This window comes from Heloderma suspectum, chromosome 17 (genome assembly GCF_057233095.1).
Source record: "Heloderma suspectum isolate Gila_16-S chromosome 17, 16-S_ref, whole genome shotgun sequence".
Lineage (NCBI taxonomy): Eukaryota > Metazoa > Chordata > Lepidosauria > Squamata > Helodermatidae > Heloderma > Heloderma suspectum.
The window spans coordinates 11,135,699-11,148,343 of NC_139474.1; the positions used below are offsets into that span (position 1 = coordinate 11,135,699).

At 47.2% G+C, this 12,645-nt stretch overlaps 1 protein-coding gene across 5 annotated transcripts in view; it reads left to right on the forward strand.

The window, feature by feature from the left end:
- KHDC4 (KH domain containing 4, pre-mRNA splicing factor) overlaps positions 1 to 12,350 on the forward strand; it is a 32,136-nt gene extending 19,786 nt beyond the window's left edge. Inside the window, exons 10-14 of one of the 5 annotated variants that reach the window (XR_014786301.1) lie at positions 2,474 to 2,724; positions 3,614 to 3,766; positions 6,557 to 6,641; positions 8,749 to 8,834; positions 10,838 to 12,268. Coding sequence is in view for 3 of the 5 variants with exons in the window: in XM_084824074.1 (XP_084680200.1) it covers positions 2,474 to 2,724; positions 3,614 to 3,766; positions 6,529 to 6,641; positions 8,749 to 8,834; positions 10,829 to 11,028 (803 nt within the window). In the remaining 2 variants the exon portion in view is untranslated. Of the gene's footprint in view, positions 1 to 2,473; positions 2,725 to 3,613; positions 3,767 to 6,528; positions 6,642 to 8,748; positions 8,840 to 10,828 lie in introns of those variants that run through there. The other 4 variants (XR_014786300.1, XM_084824074.1, XM_084824075.1 and 1 more) reach the window with 4 other exon arrangements.
- The last annotated feature ends 295 nt before the right edge of the window (positions 12,351 to 12,645 follow it).

Sequence of the window (12,645 nt, forward strand, 5' to 3'; positions counted from 1 at the left end):
AAGGGAGTAAACCATAGGTCTTATGGGAAAAGGTGAATTTTGAGAAGAAATTTGAAGGGTATGGGTGGCAGGGAATCCAGGGAGGGAAAAAGAAGTAAAATGCTTTAAAGTTTTATTTATTAATTAAATTTATTAATTGCCCATCTGTCTGGTCACCCAGCCACTCTGGGCGATGTACAGCATATAATAAACCAGTTTAAAGCAATAAAATTCTACAATAAAAATGTTTTCTAAAATACCCTAACCCACCCCAAATGCTCGCCTGAACAACCACGTTTTTAATGCACGGCGGAAGCTCATTAAAATGTGCTTGTTTAATATTCTAGGAATATGAACTGGGGACAGACATACCCTCTAAGGGTTCTAAGAGGTATCTGTGGGGAGACTTGGGTGGCAGGAGCAACCCTGATCTCCTGAACCTCACATGGTTTATCTGCCCTCCTCGATTTGGTCTGTGGAAGGGAGTCAGTAGGTGCTTCTTTGCCCCACTGCTGAGGCTAAAGTAGGCAGAACCTACAGAAGGGAGGTGCAGGACAAGGCGTCTCTTCCATCGTTTAGGGCGGAGGGCATGCAGTAGAATGAGAGGGAAGGAGATGGTAGAGTCTGGAGGCACTAGGATGGCCCGTTAATTATTTCAGGCTACAAATGGCAGATTACATTTTGGAATCTTCCCCTACTTCAAACAGGTAACCTCCCTGCAAGCAGAAAACTAGCACGTCAGGGAGAGAGGTTTTAGTTTTGGGTGCTCTCCCTGGGGCCCTTTGAGGGGAGTCATCCTAGCAAGGGGTGGGGGGGTGTCACTAGGCAAGCTAAGTTAGGTGGATATCTAGTTCCTCCAGATGTAACACCTGGCACTAGATCTACCTTAAAATATCCCAGCGAATCACAAGCTGCCACCACCAGTGGAATGTAGAGAGCAGGAGGACTCTCTGATACTATTGGTGTGTGTGTGGGGGGGCCCTAATTGGGATACTGAGTTCCCCAACACTGCCAGCTGGGCTGTGAAGATGACACACTGGTCTGGCTTGCCTCAGGACAGGGCCCCCTAACTTTATGGACCTGTAGGCACATTTGGGAATTTGAGACCATGCTGTGGGCACCACCACAAAATGTCTAATTGGTGGATTGCCGCTTTGGCATCTTCCTGTCACGTCTACGGAGCTTAGGCTGCATCTTCTTCAGCAAAAATACTTGCTTTGTATCTATGGGACACTGCGGTGTCTCCTTAATAAGGGATTGTTTAATTTGGCTAATATTTGGTGGTGCAGTACAGTTAATGCTTCTTTTAAAAATGCATTTTGGCAACGTCCCGTAGTTGCTTCTTTGGGGGAGGAGGGTATTCCACAGATAAACGTACTAGAACAGTCTTCAATATTCATTGATGTACACGCCCCTCTAAATTATTTACCTGCTTCATGGAAATTAACAAATGATCAGTGTAAATGGATTCTTTGCACCCTTTTGACAGCTGAAAGACTGATATTACAACATTGAAAAGATAAACACTCACCTCCAATAATGCAACGGATTACAGCCCTTTCATTATTTGAATGGGCGGCATATAGACACCACCTTCAAATGGATACTTATTTGGATATTTGATCCACTTTTGTTAAAACCCATGCACAATTTTTACATTGTATCCATTGCATACAAATCCATGGATGTGTATTAAAATGGGGAAAATTGCAATTAAAAATATTTTGGGGTGCCTGTGGGCATTACATTGGGGACCCATTCGTGGGCGCCATTGGAGGTGCCCGTGGGCACTGCATTGGAGACCCCTGCCCGAGGATCTCTGGAGAAACACTAGGGTCAGACAGTCACATCAGAATGTCCTTTTGTTCAAGCAGGAAGGCAGGTTTGGGGCTCTGGGGGACAGTCTGGGTGAGACGAAGATGAGGTGCAGACTGATCCAATTATCTCACACTTCTACATTTTAACCTATTGCACCTCCACTCCCCGTCCTTGCTCTCTGCTGAGCTGTTTTTCTACTTGCAAGGTGTGTGTTTACATAGGGCAGTATTCCCCAATCTAGTGGTATTGCTGGGAGGTGCAGTCCAACTCGTCTGAAGGACCCCAGGTTGGGGAAGGCTGATGCAGGGGGAACATTGAAGGAAAAAAAGGGATGCCTCCCACCTCCAGGTCTGAAGTGGTACATGCCAGCTCAAGGCTGGCTACCGTCTCTTTCTCACTCCGTTCCGCTGGATGTGTAGACCAGGCTGCAGTCTGGAAGCAGGGCTAGCAAGCGGGCTGGCTCAGCAAAGGTCCAATGTTTTTGTTCGTTTCATGTAAGGCAAACATATTTTCGAAGCTTTCTCCTTGATGGTAAGGATTTAAAAACCCAAGTTTCTCTCATTCTCTTTTTTTAATGAATGAAACCTGACATTCGCAAGTATATTTTGATCTCCCAGGAGAAAACGACCACGGGCGTCTTGCCACACGTTAACTGTTCCCCCTTCACCCCAACCAGGGTTTGCGCAGCCTGCAGCTATAGTGACCGTTCCCCCTCAGCCGCCGTATTATCCACCCAACGGCTTCCAGGCAGGTTACCCAGTGGTTCCACCACCTCAGCAGCCAGTTCAGCCTCCTTATGGGGTGCCGGGTATTGTGCCTCCTGCAGTCCCGTTGGCTCCGGGAGTGTTGGCGCTACCCACCGGAGTCCCACCTGTGCCCACCCAGTACCCAATCACCCAGGTGCAGCCTCCTGCCAGCACTGGCCAGGTAAGGCAGTGGGTCGCTTGCCTGACAGCTGGAGACATCTTTTTCCTTTTGGGGGGCGGGCGAGGTGGCCAGGGTTATCTTGGGATGGTGACTCAGGAGGAGGGGAGGCGTGCTTATTTCTTCCTTTAAAGCAGGGATGTATACATCTTGGTCTGTCTGAGAACTTAGCAGAGCTAAGTGTTCACTCCGTGCCTGTCTTTGCATGAAGAGAAGCAAAATGGGGAGTTGGGGCTGGACCGGATGACATTAGGGAAGGATTCAAGGCTTTGAGCTGGGGCCACCCCTGCTGTCTGGCCTGCTGGATTGGTCTGGGGGGGCGGGAAATCTGGCCAGCACCCCCAAACCACATTTGATACCCCTGAGCTAAAGAGAGATCCTGGCTGGGGGCATCCTGTGTGTTGATCCACAGCCTGAACGACCAAAGCGGCACAGAACTGGCTCTTTGGAATGTAGGAAGCTGCTTTCTACCAGGTCAGACCATGGGCACATCTAGCCCAGTATTGTTGACACTGACTGGTAGCAGCGGCCCTCCAGGGTTTTAGGCAAGCATTTTTTCAGCCTGAGCTGGAGATGCCAGGGATCGAACCTGGGACCTTCTGCATGCAAAGCAGGGGCTCTGCCACTGAGCCACAGCCTGTCACTGATGTGTTCTTCGGCCAGGCATGGTGGAAAGATTTAGGCAGGGGACTATGAGGGCCCCTGGGTAGAGGTCATGGGCCAAATCATGGTCCCTGTAAATAGCAAGAGGACCCATCACAAAGGTAGGGGTGGCTATTTCAATGCTAGGCTTCCTGTCCAGAATGTGCTGCGGTGTTCTTTGTTTTGTTCTCATCTGGCTTCAGATATTCCAAAATGCTTTCCCCTTTGACTTCCACTGTGTGCTCTCTAGACGCCACGGAGCACCCCTTTCCTTCCTGCTGCCCCCGTAAAGACGACCTTGCCAGCCAGCACGCAGCCGCCAGTGCCGCCCCAGCCAGGCCAGAAGAGGCGGTTCACGGAAGAGTTGCCGGATGAGCGTGAATCTGGGCTGCTGGGATACCAGGTGGAGTGAGACATACCCATTTCCTGGCCTGCTCCCCAGCCCCTCCTCTGTTACCCTCGAGCCAGTTTCATGCCTGTACTTCTGGCTCAGAGACCATCGAACCTGATATTCCTGAACTTCTCTCAAACGTTAGCTTGCATTATGTGGGCCTGTAGGGGTGGGGACAAAATGTTTCCCCCCTTCCATCAACCTTGCTGAAAAAAAGGCTGTGTTGATGGTTAATGTTGGAATTAAGTGGAATTTTGTGTGGAAGGACTGTGCTCTGTTCAGCTCTGATCCTCAACAAATTCCTTGGCTCAGCATTCTTTCTCAGCCAGGGCTGGGCAACTTGTAGGCCTAAACATCTGGAGGGCCGTGACTCCCATCTTCCTTAGCCAGCATAGCTAATGGTGAGGGATATTGGGATTTGCAGGTCAAAATATCTGGAGGGCCACAAGTTGCCCACCCCCATTCTAAGCTTAGGTCTTTAGCACCAGGCTCCAGTTCTTGGGGTTCTAGTAAAAAAACAAAGCAGATGCCGGAAGCCTGCCCACCCCTGGTTTACACATCTCCCCACCAATACCCACTGGATGTGTGTATCTGCCAATGGCGGATTCCTCTTCATGCATCGGCTCTGGCTCCTGAAAGCTCTTGTCACAATCCATCTCTTCAGAGCTGTTCACACAACACTCTAACCTACACTCAGTGGTTGAGTGCGGGTTGTTTTGAACCGTGGGTTGTTTGTTGAACCATGGGCTATCGTGTTGTCTGAATGTAGCCAGGGTGGCTTGTTAACCATGCAGTGTGGCTTGTTAACCACCCTGAACAACCCAACAACAAACTATGGGTTCTCAAGGTGGCTTGTTCAAGAAAAATAAGCCACGCTGCATGGCTTCTTTTATATAAATAGCTTTCTACAACCTGTTTGAGAGAACAAAAATGATGTGTTTGAGGAGTTTCCTTTGGCAGGGAGGCATAGTTTGCGTTTCAAAATGCCCAGTCTTAATTTCCTTACGCTTATATCTCACTTTTCTTCTATGATGGAACTCAAGGCAGTATTCAAGAAGTTCCCTGGTGATCTCCCAGCATCCAGGCACTGATCAGGCCCAAGCTTGCTTAGCTTCAGCAAGGGGGCGGGGGCGGGTTTGCATTGTGACCTTTCAAACCACAGTCTTGGGACTCGTATCTCAAGCAATACAGTGCTGAACCCTATTTTTGCAAAGACAAAATATTTCCAGTTGGGTGGATTTATTATTTATTTCACTTAAAGTGTTTCTTATCCCACCATCCACCCAAAAGGATCAACAGGGGAAAAATAATGAAATGCACAAAAGGAAGTAAATCGACAATAGAATCGCAGCACCAGCAGTAATTTAATTAAATTTAAAGAATTTTTAAAAATTATTTTAACTTTTTCAACATACAAAACAACAAAACAATACAGAAGGGTTGGCCATACACTCGAAAAGTACATTGCTGTAGAAGAAAAGACAGATTACAGAGTAGAGTAGGGGACCACAGCAGTTTAGATCTTTCCACAAGCTGTCATGAGTAGATGGAGGAAATAGGTCCAGGTTTGTTTGTGCTGAAGGTCTTCCTCCCCGCTCCCATCTCCCACTGTACATCCTGCTGGAATGGCTGCAATGAAACAAAAACCGAACGAACACATAAAGGCAGCAACTCATCCACCGTCCTTCAAAATAGCAGGGTCTTCACTTGCTCTCTGAACCCCTGTGAGGGACCCATTTTGCATCTTTAATTCTACTGAGTTTGTGGGCTTTGTGATGTTAATCGGGGGTGTGATGGGGGGATTTCTAAGTTTTAACCTTTATAATACTATTTACTATTCCCCTTCTCCCCATTTTTTGTTCTTTCTCAAACGGGTAAATCAGCCTTGCAAATAGGTCAACAAAAGTTACCAGCCTGTCTACCCACACGTGGGAGGGACAGTAGTTCATTGGTAAAGCTCATGCTCTGAATATAGAAGGCCCCAGGTTTGATCTGCAGCAATGCCAATTTAAAAGAATCAGGGCACAGATGATGGGAAACACCCTACTCTCCTTGAGACCTGGAGATCTGCCGCTAGTCAAGAGTTGATAGTACTAGGCTAGAGTGGCAAATTGTTTGACCTGGTTTAAGGTAGTTTCCTCTGTTCCTATATTCACATATGTAGGTAAGCCAGGACATGGGCACCCTGAAAGGAGGAGAGGGGGAAAAAAGGTCTGACAGTGATTTACTAACTTCCCTGGTCACTTAGACAACTATTCTTACTCGCCACAGGTGACCAGACATGTTACAATACCAGTTACAAAGATGGTGTAAAAAAAGCTATTAACTCTTAAACCGCTCAAGTACTTTATAACAACTCTGTATATAGGAGAAACATATTAAAACACACGCACCACCCAGTGAGTGCCTTCTTAGGAAGGGAATCTAAATAACCTACACATCTAAATCGACAACTCAAAATGTGAGAGCTGGAATAGCGTGGTGGTGAAGAGCATGGGCTGTGAGCTGCCCTGGTTCAAGCCTCACGTCTGCCACAAACGCAGGTACCACGCTACTTTTCCCTGGGCAGATCTAGTGTTGCCTTGTAACAGGCTTTCCAGTTCACGTGTGAACGCCCAGTATTTAGGAGCCCGGAAAACAAACACAAGTGTATGAAGCGTGCAGAGCACGCTTTTTAAGACAAGGTTGGGCCTCCTGCAGATTTTCATTAAGGAGCTAATAGCTTATGTCCTAGTTTTAGATTTGCTAATGCTGCTGTGTTTTTCTGCTCATAGCATGGACCCATTCATATGACTAATTTAGGTACAGGCTTCTCCAGTCAGACTGAGATGGATGGAGCGGGTTCGAAGCCAGCAAGTTCCTCAGGAAAGGAGAGAGAGAGGGACAGGTAGGTTGCAGGTGCTGTGCTCCATGGTTTTGGTCGTAACAAAATTGCATGTGGACAAGACCGAGAAGTTGCTCCCTCTCCTGTCACCTGACAATGGACGGGCGGTTGGTTTCAGGACAGGCAAAGATAACCCCATCTTGCTCCATAATTTTTATGGGATTTGGTGATGCAAGAGGTGGTGAAGGCCCCTGGCTTGGATAGCTTTAAAAAAGAGGGTTGAATGAACTCCTGGAGGAGAGATCCATTGACAGCGATTTACCATGATAGCTAAATAGACTGTTTCTTGGGCATGGAAGTTCTAGTATTTGTTTATTTATTACTAATACTTATATACTGTTAATATAGTAAAATTGCTAAGTGGTTTACATGCAAAAATTAAAAATCACAGTTAAAAATGCACATGTAATATAAAACTAAAACAAGCCTTTCAACAACAAATGTTAGATCATGAGAAACAATAAAAAGAGACAGTAAAATGAACCATCATCAGGATAATCAGTTGTAAACTTGAGAATGGTTATGTAAACAAGTACATTTTCTGGAGGTGTTTAAAACACACTACATTTTCTGCCTCCCACACTCTATGGGGGAGGGTGTTCCAGAGAGTGGGTGCCACTACTGAGAAGGCCCTGCTTTAGAATTGTTACGTGACAACATTCTGTTGGCCAAGCTATCTCTGAATCCCAGCTGTGAGAGAGCCAATAGCTGGGTTTGGGCCTACTGCGTTCATCCCTTTCTTTGGGGTTTCCCAGAAATATTTGGCTGATCTCTGGTAGAAACAGGATGCCGAGCTAGATGGCCCTGATACGGCACAGCTGTTCTTATGCTTCCTTCTGCTCATGGCATTCTGTTTTCTGAACTATAAGGGTGTAAGTTGAGCCTAGGCAGAGAGTTGATTTCAGAGTTCTGGTTTCCCCCTACACTTCTATATTCAGCTTCATTGGCAAAATTTACCCCAGCCAGCAGAGAGATTGGGAGGCCAGGTCTACCTTTTGACTATTTTGCCGTAGGCAGCAGTATTGCAACCAAAACTCTCCCTACGACCTGAGTTTGATCCCAGCGGAAGCTGGGGTAGCCGGCTCAGGTTGACTCAGCCTTCCATCCTTCCGAGGTCGGTAAAATGAGTACCCAGCTTGCTGGGGGAAAGGTAGTCACGACTGGGGAAGGCAATAGCAAACCACCCCGCTATAGTCTGCCATGAAAACGCCAGCAAAAACAATGTCCCTCTAGGGGTTAGCAATGACTCAGTGCTTGCACAGGAGGAGGAACCTTTCCTTTCCATGAGTAGACCTGGACTCTGGACAACAGATAACCCCCAACCAAAGTCTGTGCTACTGATAGAGAGGACATTACGGAGAGCTGTCTCGGTCTGGTCCTGCTAGGGAGCTTCTGGGAGATACCTGGTTGGCCACTCTTGGAGACAGAGCACTGGACTATTTGGGCCCTTGGTCTGACCCAGCATAGGCAGTTCTTCTGGGTTTAAATGCCTCTGAATTTGGCTTTCAGGTCTCTTGCTGTTCTCAAGATTCGCTTTTCGGGGGTTGGAAGCTAAGGTGGTTGTAAAAACTCATACGTCTGTAGTATAGATAAAGCTTTGTTTCAGCTCCTCTCGAATCCCCCTCCTCCTCTATTTATTTGTATGCTGTTTTTCTACAAAATTGTGCCCAAAGCAGCTAACAACATATCAAATGAATAATGGTATATCAAACAGCAATAAATATAAGAATATTCAAAAATACAATAGAAACAATTACAAATAACCATAATGTTGGCAGATAAAAACGTAGAACTTTCAGTCATACAGTATCTGGTAAAACAGCACAAATGAACTAATCTAATCCAATAACTGAGCACTCAACAGGAGAGAGACTAAAGCGTAACACTGAAATATAAGCAACACTCCCTGTAAAGACAAATAGATCTCCATTCCTCATGGGTTCTCCACAATTAGCCTACAAATGCTGGTTGGCAGCCACACCTCTCACTTGTGGCAGCCTGCCATGTTTTTGACCTACCTCACAGGGGTGCTGGAACAATTCATCGGAATGCGCTCCTTTGAACGCTTGAAATGCCTTCTTATTAAGCTCCCACTTTTGTCTCTGAACAGGCAGCTGATGCCTCCACCAGCTTTACCAGCGACCGGAATTAAGCCAGAGCCTGAAGACAGAAACGGGTCCTTACTGGGCGGCAACGGTGAGCGTGTGCGGCTGGCAGCAGGCGTGACTTGTGTGTGTGTTCCACCCTGCTGGCTCTGCTGAGTACAGTGCGGGCGGCTCTTCCCTGTGTCCCCTCCTGGCGCGGAGCCAAGAGGCGCTCTCTGCTTCTTTCAGCGCTCGTGTGCATTGTTTCAGCTGCCCATCCTCTTAAGATCCAAATTTACATTAGGGGCTAGAAACTCCTCTTTCCCCCGCCTGCCCCCCCAAAGCTACGGCTACCGTTTGTCTCCTGACCCTTGACCTTTGGGGACCAAAAGCTGAGCTGTTGTATTTTGGGTCTCTTTGGAGAAGCAGCCCAGATACACGAGAGAGGGAGTTCTGCGAGACTGTGTGAGAGCTTTCTTCCCATTCCATCACGCACAGCTCTGCAGGGAGAAGCCAGGTTTGCTTAGACGACCAGATGCTGGCCTCCTGACTTGCCTCCCCCGCTGCTCCCTTTGCCTTGCTGCTCAGATCTCCCACTACTGTCTGTGTCTCCCATGGGTGCTGCTTCCTGGGGGCCATTTAAAATAAAAGCTGCATAGGAACAGTGAATATTTAAAGCAGCGGCTAGTTGAACCTCAGGCCTGTGGGACTCGTCTGGCCCAGATGACCATGCCCCACCCCCTGGCCACACACCCTTTCCCCCAGCCGTTGACTGGTGGTTTCTGGACTTTCGCACCGTTCTTTCCCCTATTCTAAAAGTTTGAAATGCCTCTCCTAAGGCTTCGTTATTGGCAGTAAGACCTTTAAGCTGAAACAGGTGGGTATTGCATTCCCCCCTGCCCCTTCTGCCTTTGGCCCCACCCACTGCTGGAATGCGGCCCCCCAAAGTGTCAAGAGGTTCAACGCCCCTGATTTAAAGCCTGACAGCAACTTGTGTGTAAGTAGCAAGGGTGGCTGGCTTGGGGGGCAGTGTGGAGCCATGGCTCTTGTTCTGGACTGGGTGCGGGTGCCATAATATAGGCAGCTGCCTTATACTGAATCAGACACTGGGTCCACCTAGCCCAGTCTTGCTGACACTGACTGGCAGCAGCTCTCCAGGGCCTCAGGCAGGATTCTTTCCTTGCCCTACCTGGAGAAGCCAGGGATCGAATCTGGGCCCTTCTGTATGCAAAGCACGTGCGCTGTCACACTGAGCTGTGACCTCTCTCCACAAGTCAGCCATCACACATTTCAACCAGGAGAGTTGGCAGGACCGCAGTAACTCCATCCAGCCATGCTTAGATCTGTGGTCCTCGGAGCTATTTTTCTCCCTGTGGAATCTGAGCAGAAAGAACTGCCCCTTCTGTTTGGAAGTAGAATCTGTTTGGAAGAGGACTTGGTGTGTTGGTTGGGTTTATGAGTGGTGTCCCCAACCTCCTGGGCCCTGTCTCCTCCTCGCTGCGATTCCTGTTTCTCTTCCTCCGCCCCAGGCATGGCATCTGGCTCCCTTGCTCCTTCATTACAAATCCCAGAAAACTAGAATTTTTCATTTTGAGCAGGAAACGTACATCATGCACACTGGAATTTATGCATGCCGGGTTGACTCCCAGTCTCTGGTTAGGGGCCAAAGTCGGCTTTTCCACTGGCAGAATCAAGCCTGAATTTGGCACTTCTCAGAAGCCTTAAGATCCCTTGTTTTAAAAACTGTAGTTGGACTTTCCCCCTTTTACAAGTATTCTTTAAAGGTGAATTTCCTGTAGCCTCATTTTTGCTAACTTTACTTTTTTTCTTTTTTTGTGTTTTTCTTTTTTTCTCTTCTCTGTTCTCTTACATGGTTCTGACGGATCACTTGTGCCGTTGCTGATGCTGTGTCGCGTGCCCTCCTTCCCGGGGTGACCGCTGGCTCTGTGACCTCAAAATGGTGTTCAACTAACAATTTTTTAATAATGCCTCTAATTTTAATTAACATGTTTGGGGTTTTTTTTTTACCTTTCTCTTCCATTTTTTATTTTCTCTTCTGGGCGGGCGGGATGTCTTTTTTTCTCTCTTCTTCTTCTTCCCATTTAGATCACGTAGCTAAGAAGATGAAAACGGGCGAAAAGGTATTTGGGCTGGTGGCTTATACCGGTGACTCCTCAGATGAAGAGGAAGACCATGGAGGTCATAAAAACGCAAGTAGCTACTCACAGACATGGAATTTAGGATACCAGTACCCTTCTTCACAGCAACGGGCTAAGCAACAGATGCCGTTTTGGATGGCACCGTAGCTGCCTGCTGCCAGCGCCCACATCTGTCGTCTCTCTCAAGCAATAACGCATGTATAGTATCAAACAATCTCTGCAAAACGTACGTCATCCCTGACCTGGCCTCTTTGCACAAGCTTGATGCAGTATGCCCCCTCCGTGGCTGGGGCTCTTTTTTCTTCTTTTTTAAAAAACAGCAACTCGCTAGTTCTGTGGTGGACTCATCCGTCATAGGCAACTTGAAAATCACAGGCTTATCGGAACACAATCGCGGATAACTGTGTTGGCGTCACGCTCATAAGGAATGTCCTCTGTCTCCTACCATTTTCCCTCCACCATCCCTTGGCTTATCATGCACCTATTCTTGGTTTTGGGAGAGGAGGCAGCCAGTTGAGCTCCTAACTTAACCCGCTGCTTGTATTTCTGTTTTATGACTGGATTTCATTTTGGGGTGTGATGCTTAGACCTCTGATTAGGAGGAACCTTGGCCAGAAAACCTGTCCTGAGAATCACCTTTTAAAATAATCTGTTTCCGTTAGTCTGTTTGCTCCCCCTTTTAAAATTAGAAATGCAGTTTTTGTAGCTGCAGGCACAGTTGACCCTGTTCAGAATTGTTTTGGCTGGCAGGTAAATTTTTGCCTTCTTCCCTCCCTTGCTCCCATTTTGCCCAGTTACATTCGGGCAACAGTGTGTGGCATTCCTACTGGTGACGTAGGAGTAGGTGTTAACACTGAATCATCCTCCGAGGTGTTTCATCCTGTCATACTTGGATCTCCGACTGGTCGGCGTGGAGTTATTTTGCAGCAATGGCATTGGTACAATCTTTGTTTCTTTCCCAAACCCAGCTCCAACCAAACTTTGCTTCGTGGCTGTTTGACTGGAAGAGATGCATTGAGCTGGTATCTTTGGGTGCCAGTGAAATGCTGTCATAGCCGAAGAGATCAAACTCATGAGATTGTTTTATAGTGACTCAAAACTGAGGTAGGCTGTTTTCCAAGCCTGTTACGCTGCTACCAAGCGAACACTTACTGCACAGTCAAATGTGCATTGGCTGATGGGGGGCCGGGGGCACCACTGATCCTGAATTTTTTGCTATCTGTGTTCAAATGACAAGTTTGAAGTATTGGAAAAAAGTGTTGAATTTTTTCCCTGCTGAAATGATCTATCTGGCAGACCTTGCTTACTTGTTAAACAACAACCCTATTCTCTGATTTTCTACATGTTGTAAATAAATTAAACCATAATTTCATGATAATGGACACAGATTCTACTTCCTACTCCTGTTTTTGTTTTAAAGTCAGCCTTGTGAATGTGAACCAAAGTACTGAAGTAAAGCAGTCTGCAGTATTCGCTCCATCAAGTAATTTGAGGCTTAAGGCAGAGTTGGGTTTTGTGATGCTTTCCTGCTTGGCCCCCCGCTTGAGGGGAGACTTGCTGACCAATGCTACGTGGTCCTTCTTTACAAGCCTGATTTTAACTAATCTAACATGTGTTTTGCTGGCCTCTGTCAAAATACAAGTTCCCTGGATATGAATCGAGACCTGAAGCCAGGTGTGGGGAACCTCTTTCAGCCAAAGGGCTGAATACAGTTTCAGAGAAGCTCTTACAGGCCACATTCTGGTGTTGGGCTGGACCAAAAAG